Source organism: Lithobates pipiens, unplaced genomic scaffold (genome assembly GCF_037356315.1).
Source record: "Lithobates pipiens isolate NorthernLeopardFrog02 unplaced genomic scaffold, aLitPip1_a1.2 Scaffold_8, whole genome shotgun sequence".
Taxonomy (NCBI): Eukaryota; Metazoa; Chordata; class Amphibia; order Anura; family Ranidae; genus Lithobates; species Lithobates pipiens.
In genome coordinates, this window is record NW_027507903.1 from 129272993 (window position 1) to 129287145 (window position 14153).

Sequence of the window (14153 nt, forward strand, 5' to 3'; positions counted from 1 at the left end):
TTATTTTTATAGGGTTTGGGAAGCATTTTAACTTGAGGATTGAAGGTTGTCAATTCCAGCTGCTAGAGAAAAATAGGGTGAGAAAAGATGCAGCTTCAGAGCCTCTGTTTTTAACCTTAAAAGATTAATTTCTGCAATGTCTGCAGCTACAAATGTCAGTGAGGGCTTATTTCACCACAGGTGTACCTTAGTGACTAACAGGATAATTTACTAAGGCAGTGCAAACTGTAGTTGTGCACAGTAAACAAAAGCAATAAATACAATTTCACATTTCAAAAGTTCTAACCAGAGCGGGGAAAAAACAAAAAACAAAAAAAAAGGAATGCTGACTGGTTGGACAACCATACTGGGGAACAGGTAGTTATGAAGGAGCAAAGCCATTTGAGCCAAAATGATTCCCCTTTATCAAACTAGCCTCCTATTTTGTCATGTGGTGCAGCTTAGAAGAACATTTGCTTAAAAGAGGCGCTCCATTCTCCTGTGTAAAAATTCAAAGTCAGCAGCTACAAAAACTTTAGCTGCTGACTTAACCACTCAACTGTCCCATTATCCAGCGTTGTGCTTTCTCACTTCTCGTCTGCTGTCCCTGACATCCTGTGGGCCCCTGGCAGTGACAGCATGCAGCAATGGGCGAACCGTGTTGCGCAATTTGAATGGTCCCACAGTCTTCTGGGACCTGTGACGTTCACAGAAGACTACAGGGAGGAAGGGGAGAAGGGAAGTGGGAGCGGGTGCCTGTCAAAATCAGTTACAACTCCCCAAAAATTTACACTTGCCTCAAAACATGGGTTCGGAAACCTTTGTTACAGCTCTCTGAATGCCAGTCAAGCCCTTGTCATGAATAAAACAGTTAGCTTACAGTCCTGTTTATACCTGGCATTTGCTTTGCTTAAAAATTATACCCCATGTTGCTTTAGTAGTGCTTCAAAGCCTCCACAGAAGTCTATGGCAAAGTCTATGGCAAAGTCTATGGCAAAGTCTATGGCAAAGTCTATGGCAAAGTCTATGGCAAAGTCTATGGCAAAGTCTATGGCAAAGCTCGGTTGAAGCACCTGCAGCTTTTGAGAGGGTTCAATTCAGCTTTCGTTTTGGAGAAATTGCAGTTATGAGATATCGGCACAGACACACAAGGCATCTGGCAACCTTCAATAAAGCTTAAAAAAAAAATAAAAAAAAAAAAAAAAAAACACACTAAAGCATTATTAAAAACATTTTCTCAATGGATACAAAGTTATGTTTGAATGGACAAGGTGGAGATTGTGAGGTCACAGTCCTGCCTCTTCACCTCATTTAATTAGAGAAGTCTTTGCATTCATTCAGAAAATGCAAAATGTTCCCTGCATGACTACCATACCAAGCAAGCAACCTTCTGTGCTCAAAACCCAGCAGAGAAGCCGGTGGGCATAGTGCATGAAAGCTAGAAGAGATCACTGAAGTAGCAGCGCCTACTAGAGTCATTTCCAGCTTCCACAAGGCTGGACCAATCTTACTATGAAAAAGCTGCCATGCCTGGGCTTCATCTTCAAACAAAATTTACCTTTAAAAAGGACCTTACACCAAAGCAGCAATGCTCACTTATTCAGAGGAACTCCCTTATTCAGTTTAAAGTGGAACTAAAGGGTAAATACTCACCTAGCCAAAAGGTCCCCCGCCAGTGGCAGCATTTTATTCTGAGTGTCAGTCTTCAGGCCTCTACATTGGCCGGCACGGGATGTCACTTCTGTGCATGTGCAGAAGCCAGTCATTCCAGCAACCAGGGATTGTCACGGTGCTGTAAGCATTCACAGCTCAGGTTACAGCTACAGAGAAGACAGCGAGTAGGCAAGAAGGGGCATTTTATTGCAGAAGAGACTTTGCATTTCTGCTTGCTCGTTGTTTCCTACAGCAGAACTTTGGTTCCACCTTAAGTTTTAACAGTATTTATTAAGTTTTAAAGGGAGTATCTTGCATACACAGGACCAAATACATGACCCCTAAAGGTTGTAATAGATTTTGACAGGGCTAAGACAAAGAAAAATAAGGACACTGCAGTGATTCAAAAATAGATTTACATGCGTAATCATGAGATCCTCTTGCTCAGGTACTGATTTCTCACACTCTTCTGTATTGCCATTAAGTGACTCTTCGGTATTTCTCTCCTGCACAGTGGAAGCATTTCGTCCCTCTTGCAGACACTGGGAGAGGATTGCCGCTATACACAACTCCACCTGGACATGTAGAAAATTATTCCAAGTGTACCGGAAAAACAGGTCCTGTTTTTGAGAAGAAATTAGAGAATTTACATAAACATGCTACATGCAATTCTGGAAGTACAGCTAAGCTTCTATATGTCTAAACCAGTGTTTCTCAAACTTTTTTTTTCAGTCAAGGTACCCTTTAGAATGGTGCACAAATCTTGGAACACAAACGTCTGAGTGCTCGTTCACACCATTGCACTGAAAAATGCATTGTGAGAGAACACAATCTTTTTAAATTGCGTGCACCAAAACATATGGTGGTACCATGTGTTTTAGTGAGAGAGCACACACATTTGCTACATGAGGGTACCATGAAAGAAAAGCCTGAAAATTTAGTTTGTGAGGCACAGTTCAGTGGTCTGTAGGATGTAAATCATCTCCCCCCAGTTAACCCCGCTAGCACATTCTATTCCTACTAACACAAAACCTATCATCCCAAATACAAATGCTCGCTCCTTCCCCTCCCATGTGGTGACGCCCGTCCCATGAGGTGACGGGTGGCCCCGCCCTCCTCATAAGAAGTGTCAGGCTGCCGGGATCTCCGCAGTGTCTCCGATGGAGACAGAGGATGAATGCGCTGAGCTGGAGGGAGAGATCACCCATCGCTGGATCAGATCGGCAATCGCTGGACCCCGGAGAGATGATCATCCATCTCTGGATAGCAAGAGTGGATTACCACCGCTGGAATCTTTTTTTTATTTTTAATAAAGGACTTTTGCAACGGTGTGTGTGTGTGTGTGTGTGTGTGTGTGTGTGTGTGTGTGTGTGTGTGTGTGTCTTTTTAAATAATTTTTTACACTTTCTTTGAAATGATAGGGGTACTTTTGTACCCCCTTACTATTTCAAATGGGGGCAGCGCCGGAATCAGGGGGTCCCCTTGTTAAAGGGGGCTTCTAGATTCTCAGCCCCCCACCCGCAGACCCCCACAACCATCGGCCATGGTTGTGGGGATGAGGCCCTTGTCCTCATCATTACATTTGGACACAGATAGTACCACTTTCTCTACATGTTTCGCTCGGCAGAGCTTCTTCAGGAGATATTTTATGCGGCGACTGTTGAGCAACAAAATGATTCAGTAAATACTCATATTCAGTTCAAGTACATATATGCATAACGTAACAAATATGTTTTAGAATGTCAAAAAATAGAACAAAAGAGGGCATAGGAAAAATATATTTCTTAAATATCAAACATGAACTATGAATTTGCACAAAAAAAAAAAAAAAAAAAAAAACGTGGGGGGGACCTTGCCAACACTGCTGCAAGTATGTATATAAATAACGGGTAGAATGAGGAAATACAAAATTTCACATGTGCAACGAAACATCATGCCTCTTCTGTTTAAGAAAAAACAAAAACTGTGCAGTAGTACTAAGCCTATATAAATATCAGTAAATTGTTGAAGGTTTAAAGATTACATTTAATGAATCAGTGTGATTGAATCAATTGCATAATTGATGCGTGAAATTTGTATTTCCTCATTCTACCCGTTATTTATATACACACTTACAGCAGTGTTGGCAAGGTCACCCCACTTTCTTTTTTTTTTTGCAAATTTATAGTTTATGTTTGATATTTAAGAAATATATTTTTCCTATGCTCTCTTTTGTTCTATTTTTTTATATATTTTTGATGTTCTTGAACCGAATATGAGTATTTACTGAATCATTTTGTTGCTCAACATTCGCCATATAAAATGTCTCCTGAAGAAGCTCTGCTGAGCGAAACATGTAGGAAACATGTTGAGAAAGTGGTACTGTGGCCAAATGCTCAATTGTAACAACAGCTTTTGAAATACAAAATTGTGCTCATGTTCTTTAATAATTTTTTGTATTAATAAAATGTTGTATACATTTTATATAAAAATATGCAATCAGTGTATTCATACCTATATTTATAATATATGACACCTCCAAAGTCCCGAGGTTTGTGACCTCTAGCCCTCTTTTTTCTATTTAATCTTGGAGTAAAGTACAGAACCGGTAATCATAGACCATGGGTTATACAATGCTTGCTACCTTCAGGTGATTAGACACTGGTAAAAAACTTTTTCTAAGGTTGCCCCTAGAGTGTACCCAGTGAAAGGGAAAGAGTTTTAACAGCTACTTTGTAGCTACAAGAAAGTCCATTAATGCTTAGGGATATGGAAAGGCAGTGTGGAGAAGGGAGAAGGGTTACTTTAAAAGACCTTTGAATAACATTTCATGTTCCATCTGTATTTAGGGTGGTCTTTGCCCCACACCCGTGGTCGCGATTTAAAAACTAGCGCAAGCATGCAGGGCTCTGCTCAGACTACTGCATAATTCATTCACAGAGTTCTGTGAATGAACTACAAGTACCGTCAGCCACCATGGCGTTAAGGTCAGACAGTATAGAGTCTGCAGGAAACTGGCATTGCACCTGTGATCTGCTGATTGCAGGGGCAAGGCTTTATAGGCTCTAGTGTAATAAACGCACGTATGTTTTACCTGCAAAAAGATAAAAAGATGTGCTTTTTTTTTATAAAAAAGTGAACATATTTTTTAAATAAAAAAAAAATAAATAAAATAAAAAAGCTATTAATAGGGGAAGCCAAGAAAAATTGTGAACTTTATATTGTGAACTGAATAATTTTTTGTAATAACTCATAACTACTGGTTGTTGTGCACTATACAGCTTTGGAATTATTTGAAATAAACCTGCAGAATAAAACATGTTATTCCTCTGATGTTGCAGTTACTCTTGTCCTCTTATCTAAAGTACTTACAAGTAAGAGATCCATGGTGCCAAGCCGACAGAGTTCTTGGTTAACACTGGGAGTATTGGCATGTAACAAGGCAGCTATGAGGCGTGTAGTGTGGAGTCGTGCATTGCCTAAGGGTTCTTCCAGAACACCAATAGTGGTCAAAATTGATTCTTTCTGTAACACAAAATGATGGAACAGCTAATACAATAATTATGATTGCTTTATCATTACCACGGGTGGTAAAGCTGGCTCTATCAAATCACAAATAAGATGCTCCTCCCAGTTCAAGCATCTTAATGGTTATCTGTACCAGCTGGGGAAAACACAAAACATGCAGTGTATATAACAAGGCACTGATGCTAAAAACTTTTTCGGCACAGTAAATAATATTTAGGGCAAATGATTAGGTACATTTTATTCTTAGGAAGGCAGAAAAAACCTCACATAAAACCAGCAAAGTGACTAGCATCAGCTCATACACAAGAGATGAAACAAATCTTCCTACATAGGTTCTACCCGTTTATCTGCAGCCCTTTCTCCTCTATATCAGTTCAGAGTACAGAATTTACACAGGATCTCTAAGCTCTGAAAATCAGGGTGCAGGCATCTGAAATCTCACAATGCAGATCTCAGTGGGGACAGCTCCGAGCCCCGATTAGAGCGAAAGGACACACCCCCCTTTACACAGTACAGAGAACATGCAGAGCTGTCAATCACAGGCTGTGTGCCATGTCTGGTCACCTTTTTCTATCTTGGTGTCCAGGAAGACCCATCAGAAGTGACACATGTAGGTAACAGAGGAATAAAGCAGCAAAGAGAAATCGCACTTCATGCTTTAGATTGAGGCAAGTACACAGTATAGAGGGATATGCTTTGCTCATGTCTGAGGTGTACAAACACTTTAAATTTTGTTATCACAGAGAATGAGTAATGAACACGGTTTGCAATGCTCAACTCTAGGATAAAATGTTAAAAAGCAAGATTTCACCTTTGGAGGATGTTGAAGCAGGTGGTGAAAATCCTTCAGGCGTGACTCTATACCCTGAAGAATACTACTGCTCACAGCAGGACTTTGCCTCTCAAACCCCTGAGGAAGTGAATCTAGGAGAGGATCCGTACTGCAGATAGCAACAAAAGCAATTAATCACTACTAGTGACATAAATCGAGAGAGGAGGCACAAATAAGAAAGCATGAGCATAGCTGGAGATAATCTAGATAAAATGGAATAAGAAGTTCAAACAAGTTTTATTTTCATTTATGACAAAGACTTATGGGAATAGATGTGTATGTAATGCAGGTGTAATGCAGAGAGAAATAAGATTAAGATAAGATTGTCAATAGATTAGCTTATGTTAGTAAACAGAGGCAATAAAGCTTTCAAATTATCACACGGCAATTTGTGGCAGAATTGCAACAATGATGTACCTTGATCTTCTAGTTTCCAAAAGTGTCAGCAAGATCTGCGTGCCACTCACAACACAGCTATCAGTCAGCTCCCCATCAAACATATTGTGCAAAAGCTGCTCCACGCACTGCTGCCTGCAAAATGACAAAAGACAAAAATAAAAACCATTTAGGGAACTGCATCATGATCTATGGCTACACAGGAAGACAGCACATTAACTTCCAGAGAAACCCTTGCTAAATTCAAAGACATTGGGGAACTCACAATGCTTCCCGTGCCATTATAATGCTGCAGGAAAACTGGCATGGGTGGTGTGCGTCACAATTAAAGCAAAAAGGCCCATTTCAGGTCTACAACCACCACATGCTCCAGTTTCTATTTCAAGTGAGTAAAATAGACACTGCTGCAAAATCTGGGCCTAACAAAGGGACTGTGGCAATTTTCAATTTTGAAAATGGACACCGTTCTGCACCAGACTGAGCCAGGAGGTAACCTGGAAGATAGCTTGCATGACCCTCTCTGCCAATGTAGTGAACATACTACAAGGGATGAACCTGCATACAGGTAGGAAAAGTCCTTTTCCCTACCTATATGCATGTCTGTTAACCACAAATGTAGTTTCCCCTTGCCGAGTGGGGGGAGGTGGTCAGACTGAGGCCAGCAGATCCAACTATCCTGCTCTCTCTGTCTGCCACAGAAACAGCATTGTAAACAAGGCAGATTTCTAACAAACGGGGCTTGTGCCCCCTTTATGCATTAGGTGCAAGATCTGCTCAGTTTTAATTTTATTTTATTATCCCCATTGCATGTGTTGCAGACGTGTACAGAACAAATCAACAGTATCAGATTGTGCTTTAGCTAGAGTTTTTACACAATTAGAAACTGCTCTGGTCACAGACAAGTGTGAAAATCCTATATAATAAGGCACCAGCACTACTTTTACTTTGTCAATGGGGAAGGGGGTATCAATCTACTTCTGATCTTTCACAAGTGAGATTCCCCCCCCCCCCAGCATACAGACTGTTATTTTCCCAGTGAGATACTATCTCTAGCACACATACACTTGTCTCTGACATAGTATAGCGATTCACAATGGACTGTGGCTCAGTTGTGCAGCGGTCTCTGCTTCCCTCCTCTTCTAGCAACAGCAAACGCATTTTCATTTTCAGTGTCCATCTCAGAAGAGACGGTTCCTACAGTACACAGACCTCTCTGGCCAGTTCAAACAACACCAGCAGTATATGTGCATTCACCCTTCAGCTTATGAGTGTTAATCCCTTGTGACCTATCTGCAGGGCATGCATTTGACACTCAGTGATTTGCTTTACTAGCATATGCATAAACCCTTAGGCTCCGTTCACACAGGGGGCGACGCGAGGCGACACGACTTGCCGTGCCGCGACCTGACAAATCGCCCCAGTTCTGTACTACGGAACCGTTCTAAGAGGAGCGACTTGAGTCGCTCCGACTTAGAAAAAAGGTTCCTGTACTACTTTTGGGCGACCTCGGGCGACTTGCATTGACTTCTATACAGAAGTCATTTGCAAGTCGCCGCTGAGGTCGCGGCAGGTCGCGGCGTGGCAAGTCGCGTCGCCTCGCGTCGCCCCCTGTGTGAACCGAGCCTTAGAGATAAGTACAGTGTTTGCAGTAACTCCTCTGTGAACCTCCACCGGGATATGAGCATTACCCTTTTAATGTCCAGCTTTTGGTTACAGAAGAGCATTAACTTTGTATTTTTACTGTATTCAGTTACTCATGGAACAATGTACTTTGTCCTAACTCCTTAAAGTGGAGTTCCACTCAAAAGTGGAACTTCCACGTATCCGTCTCCTCACCCCTTCCAGTGCCGCATATGGCACCTTTCAGGGGGGAGGGGGCAGGGAAAGGTACCTGTTTTTGACAGGCGCCTTTCCCCACTTCAGGGAGACAGGGCCTTGACCCGGTCTCTCAGAAGTTTGGCCCCCTCCTCCTTCCACGGCCGGACTAATTACAAAGCACAGAACACTTCAGGCATGCGCAGTAGGGAACAGGCTGAAAGGCTTCACTTACCAGTGTAGCGCTGGCTCCTGACGAGCAGGCGCTATGTTTTTTTTTCTAAAGTTAATTTGCCTGAAACCACAGTTGGGTTTCAGGATTATTCTATAGATTTCTGATTTCAGTACCAGTCCAGCTAGGTTGCACTGGGTTCTCCTTGACTGCAGGTGTCGCCGTCACCACCGGCAAGAGTAGAAACGCAGTTTAGCTGGGTGTATTAAATGCCACCGTTCTCTCTGAACCAGCCCAGTGGGAGTGTTCTCCTGCTGTGCATTCTGGGGGGGTGGTATTTAAGGTACCAATGCCACGTGGTTCGGGGTTCCATCTTTGATTTTCTGTCCAGTTCGGGTGGTCCTCCTGACCCAGGCTCATGGCTCTCCTGGCCTGGGGTGCGGAACCATGCAATCCGAGTCTCGGGGCCGGCTGGCCCGAAGCAACGCAACTGCAGCGACAGGCCCAAGTGGATTTCGGGGCCTATTGATCCAAGGGTGGTCCGGTGCCATCTCATCTGAAGGGAGAGGCCCAGCAACTGAAGAACCCCAGGGGAGGACTCTGCAGGAGAAGGCCATGCGCAAGGCTGGCTTCTCTGACGGAGCCTGGAGGCTTAGTTGAAGGATGCAACCTGGATCCACACTCGTACGGTATCGCCGGATCGGCTGAGAGAACCTGGTACCGTATGATCGCTCTCTTTAAATTTATCTATGTCCCTCAGTAACGCTCAAGTGTACATCACAAGACTGTGGCAGAGACTTTGTAAAACATCCTACCGGCTGCTAGGCCTAGTGAGAGGAGGTCTATCCGGGGGTTGTAAAATCCAGTTGTGAAACGGTCATTATTCTCCGGATTTACTATAAGGACTTCCTTTATTTTTTGCAACCTAAGTACCTGAACTTACTCCTGACCCTCTACCCTTTATTAAAAGACTGTTTCTGTTACAAATAAATAACCCAAAAGAAGATTCAGTGTCAGTTTCCACATTCTTTGGGCCATCTACCACAGGAATCCCTAGACTGAGAAGAAAGGAGAAGGAGGTACCGGTAAGCCCAATAAAACCAACAGCTCCTTCGGGGGTCAGTGCTACACCAGGAATGGCGGCGGCTGCACTCAACAGCCGATCAGAAGATTGGCTGGAGTGCCGATCTCGTGGGATCCCTTGACAAACAAGTGTCCCAATATTAAAAGTCAGCAGCTGCAGTATTTGTAGCTGCTGACTTAATTTTTTGTGGGGGCGGCTGGACCTCATCTTTAAAGCAGAGTTCCACCCAAAATTGGAACACTCGCTTATATGCTTCCTTCCCCCTTCCGATACCACATTTGGCACCTTTCAGGAGGGAGGGGGGGGAACGAGGCACCTGTTTTTGACAGGTTCCCTTCCCCATTTCTGGAGACGGGTGGTAGCCCGATCTCCCGGAAGTCAACGGGCCAATTAGAAAGCACAGCGCACTTTGCGCACGCGCAGTAGGGAACCAGAAGTGAAGCTGAAAGGCTTCACTGCCTGGTTCCCTTATCAAAAATGGTGGTGGCAGCACCCGGGAGTCAATTTGCAGATTGGCTGGGGTGCCAACTTCGCAGGTTCCCAGGACAGGCAAGTGCACTAATATTAAAAGTCAGCAGCTACAGTATTTGTAGCTGCTGACTTAATATTTTTCACCCAGGCTGCACCTCCTCTTTAAGTGCCTCTGTGATGTCGGTTAGGGTGCCTCCTCTTGGCACACTGCCATCTGACACCGCAGCTAGCAAAGAGACGGCTGCTTTGATAATGAGCACCAGTCTTCAGCTACCAGCACTTGCCTGAGACAAACACAGACATAAAAATTGGATATTTCTTTAATTCCTCATTGTCGATTCCGTACCATGTGTGAACTCCTCAATTACCAAGCCTCGGCCCATGTGTTTCATCTCCTCGACACTCAATCTTCAGCGCAGGCAACTTAACCCAGTATCAGTTCTTGTAGGTTAACAACCCCTCAGCACCCAGTATTTCGTTCTTGTAGGTTAACTCCACCAAATGTGCTATACCCTCTCAGCACCTTATGTTCTACTTGTGTGTTAATCCTTCAGTCCATAATTAAGAGTGCATGTGATGTGCATGCCTTAGCAGCCAGTCTCCAGCACAGTTAATTCCTCAGTGGCCAGTGCATGTTCATTAACCTCAGTACTCCCATTTCCAAAGAATGTGCAATAATCACTAACATTTATTCAATTTAACACAAATGTCAGTCTCATCTCCCCTGCTCCGATCCAATAGTTATTTCCACTCCAATGCAATCAGATTTCCTAATTAAGCATTACCTGGAAACAAAGCCCGGACTAACCTTCCATGTCCCCGCCAATAAGTCTATGGTTGCACATTGCAGACACTGTATCCGCCAACCCCACTGTCAATGACTGTCAATTTAAGACTATGACCACACTGTACTTTATTAGTGGACAGATCAAAAAATAGGATTTTTGTATTCACCGTAAAATCCTTTTCTCTGAAGTTCATTGACACAGCAGCTCTTCTTGACCTTAGGGTTATATCGCCCCTTTAGGAGAGGACTAGGCAGAAAGTGTTAAAAACAGCAACACTTGCACAGTACTGCCCAGGGGGAGGTCCTACAGGCTATAACCCCTCACACTGCATCCAGCAGCTCAGTTCATCAAAAGCAGTACAAACAGAAATAGGAGGGTTGGGTGCTGTGTCCGTCAATGAACTTCAGAGAAAAGGATTTTACGGTGAGTACAAAAATCCTATTTTCTCTATCGTTCATTGAAGGACACAGCAGCTCTTCTTGACCTTAGGGACGTCCCCAGTGTCAAAGAAATGAGGGGTGGGAATAGCAAACAACATTAACTCTACCCAAAACAGCAGGAGTTCCTCAACGGAGGAGTTGCAACCTTAATCACTTAAGGACCAGCCTTGTTTTGAGATTTAGTTGTTTACGTGTTTAAAACAGTTTTTTTTTTTGCTAGAAAATTACTTAGAACCCCCAAACATTATATATTGTTTTTTTTTGTACCACCCTAGAGAATAAAATGTCTGCCTTGCAATACTTCTTTTCACACCGTATTTGAGCAGCGGTCTTAAAAGCGCACTTTTTTGGGAAAAAAACGTTTCCGGTGCCGGTACAGGTATGATCACCCCACGCAGCAACAGGGCCTCCCAACTAAGAAGATGAAGGTTGGAGAGAAAAAAATCTGTTTGGCGGACAAGAAAGAAACTATCTTGTACCCTGAGGAAACCAGTTTGGAGACCCACTGGTCGAAAAAAGCAGGGAGGTCCACCGAGCTGCAAACTCCCACAGGCGACCCCCCACCCAAGAGTCGGGCGGGGACAAACCTTCATGCGGCAACAGATTTGTTTGCAGGCTTGTTTGGCTTGCGAAACCAGGAACTATTTTGCCCCTTAGCAGGCACCTTATCAGACTGGGAACGCTTACCTGCTGACCCGGGCGGACAAAAAATCCACCGCTTCTGAGCGGAAAAGGTGGCTCCTTACCTTTCCTGGACTGTGGGAGCAATGTACAACTTACCCCCAGTAACATTCTTAATAAGGTCATCCAGCGAGGCTCCAAATAGCCTCTCTCCCTGGAAGGGCAAGTCCCCCAGTGCTTTCTTAGATGCCTGGTCCGCAGATCAGCATTACATCCAAATCAGGCGACGTAGCACTACTGCTGATACTGAGGCTCTAGAGAGCAAGGGGGCCGTATCTAAGGCCACATCACAGACATACTTAAGGCCCTGCACCAACTGGTCTGCCAGCTCCACGCAGATCAGGGAAGCCTGTTGCCTGTCTCCAATTCATGGTGCAACAATTTAGCCCATTCAGTCAGCGTCTGATACTAGGGCCATGGCTAACACCGACCCCACCACAGTAAACATGGACCAGACAACCGCCTCGGGCCCTTCTGTCGGCAGGGTCCTTGAAAGCAGTAGTCCCTTCCACGGGAATCGGGGGTTACTTTATTTAACCTGGATACCGGGGGGGTCAACAATCAGAGGAGATGTCAATTTCTTCAGGAAACTCTCCTCCATTTTTAGGGTATCCCGCACTGCTGTAATAAGTGCTCCTACAAGTGCCTTTTCCTCACTGTCCGAACGATCCTGGTCCGCATTCTCGGCTACATCAGAGCAGGGGCCGCCAGTCACAGCAGGGGCCCGACTCTGAAATCTAAGCTTTCCCCAGAACACGGTGGGGGGGGAGGGGGCGTTTTTTTACCCCCTTTGCGCCCGCACGCTACTTCCACCCTGGCAACAAAGGCCTCGCGAACCACCGACAGAGCGTCCATAGGCACCGCAGGTGCAGGGGAACCAGTTGCAATCACAGGGATGTCTGGGGAAGAAGCGCAAGCTTCTGATGCCATGCTGACCCACACACGCCTGTCACCACTAAGGGACCTAAGGAAAGTAACACAAATGTCCATCCTCCTAGCTGCATAGACTGAGGGGCCCTCTGCACGACTCACCACCCTGGCCCAGGTACAGCGCTGCGGCTGCTGTCCGCTCTCCCGTGTCATCCACGAGTGTGTCTGTGTGGAAGTGCACTGATCTAGAAGGAAACAAGCGCCCAGTGCTAGAGTCAAAAGCACCTGAGGCTACTAGAAAATGGCCGCCTCAGCAAAAAAAAATGTCTGAGAGCACCAAGAAAATGGCCACCGAACTACTAGAAAATGGCTGAAGGCAAAAAAACAACCGTGGCTACCACAAAATGGCCGCGGGCCAAGGAAAATGACCATTGGAGCATGCGGCGGTCTGCCCACATGGCTCGCACAGACACTCAATGTTGCCCAGAAAAAAAGGGAAGAAAGAGGATGAGTGGACCCCCAACACCCAGTGTAGCCCCCTGCCAGGACCCAGAGCCCCCCGGCCAGGTACGTGCACCGCACTCCCATGTGCCTAGTCAAACAGCGTCCCATAGCATGGGAAGGAGGGAAAGGACCAGGAGAGAAGAAAGGGAGAGTGAGAGACCCCCTAGTCCCAACTGCTCCATCCTGCCAAGACAGGTGAAACCATACTTAACCCTCCTGCAGGAACTGCTGGACGCATTCCACAGACAGACCCCCCATCATACGAGCAGTACAGGGGGCCTGCTCCCGCTCAATGGCCAGGCTGGGGAGACTACAAGGATCTATATTATCCAGCCTGTCACCCAGCCCGGCGGTTGAAGATCACAGGAATCAAAAATGCAGAAAAAAAAATCCCAGAAATGCTCCCATCGGGAGCCAGATCCTTCTCCTATACTAGGCAAAAAAAAAAAAAACCTGAGCTGCTAGATGCCGTGTGAGCAGCGGCTGTCTTCAGGTAAATATCTCCTAAACCATATAGGTTTAGGAGATATTTTTCGGACCTACAGGTAAGCCTTAATCTAGGCTTACCTGTAGGTCAAAGTGGTTTGTAAGGGTTTACAACCACTTTAATGCTCTTTTTTTTTCAGGGTGGCCCTCCACTTTCAGTCCATTGAAGAAGAAACATTGTATCTCTTTGATCTTTTCTTGGCAGACTGCCCAGAGAGGAGGAAAGTCGCTTCTCTGATTAACTTCAGGCAACTTACATTGACTTCTATTACAGAAATCTTTTGCATGTCACTCTGAACATATAATTGGCCTTTTTATCAGCACAATCGGCTGATGCCGATTCAAAAATGCCAAATATCGGCCGGCCGATATAATCGGTAGACCTCTACATACCACGTCACTTTTTTGGGGATTTCTCTCCTGCACATACGGTTCACTCTTTACACATACTTCCCTCGTCATACTGCCACATATT

The 14153-nt window shown here is 44.8% G+C and overlaps 1 protein-coding gene across 5 annotated transcripts in view; it reads right to left on the reverse strand.

Moving 5' to 3' along the window:
- The window catches only part of PPP6R2 (protein phosphatase 6 regulatory subunit 2), a 232444-nt gene that overhangs the window by 129454 nt on the left and 88837 nt on the right, over positions 1–14153 (reverse strand). For all 5 annotated transcript variants that reach the window (XM_077473575.1, XM_077473574.1, XM_077473576.1 and 2 more), the window contains 4 exons: positions 6389–6502; positions 5951–6080; positions 4984–5136; positions 2052–2252 (listed from right to left, as the gene is read on the reverse strand). In XM_077473575.1, the coding sequence (XP_077329701.1) occupies positions 2052–2252; positions 4984–5136; positions 5951–6080; positions 6389–6502 (598 nt within the window). The remainder of the gene's footprint in view (positions 1–2051; positions 2253–4983; positions 5137–5950; positions 6081–6388; positions 6503–14153) is intronic.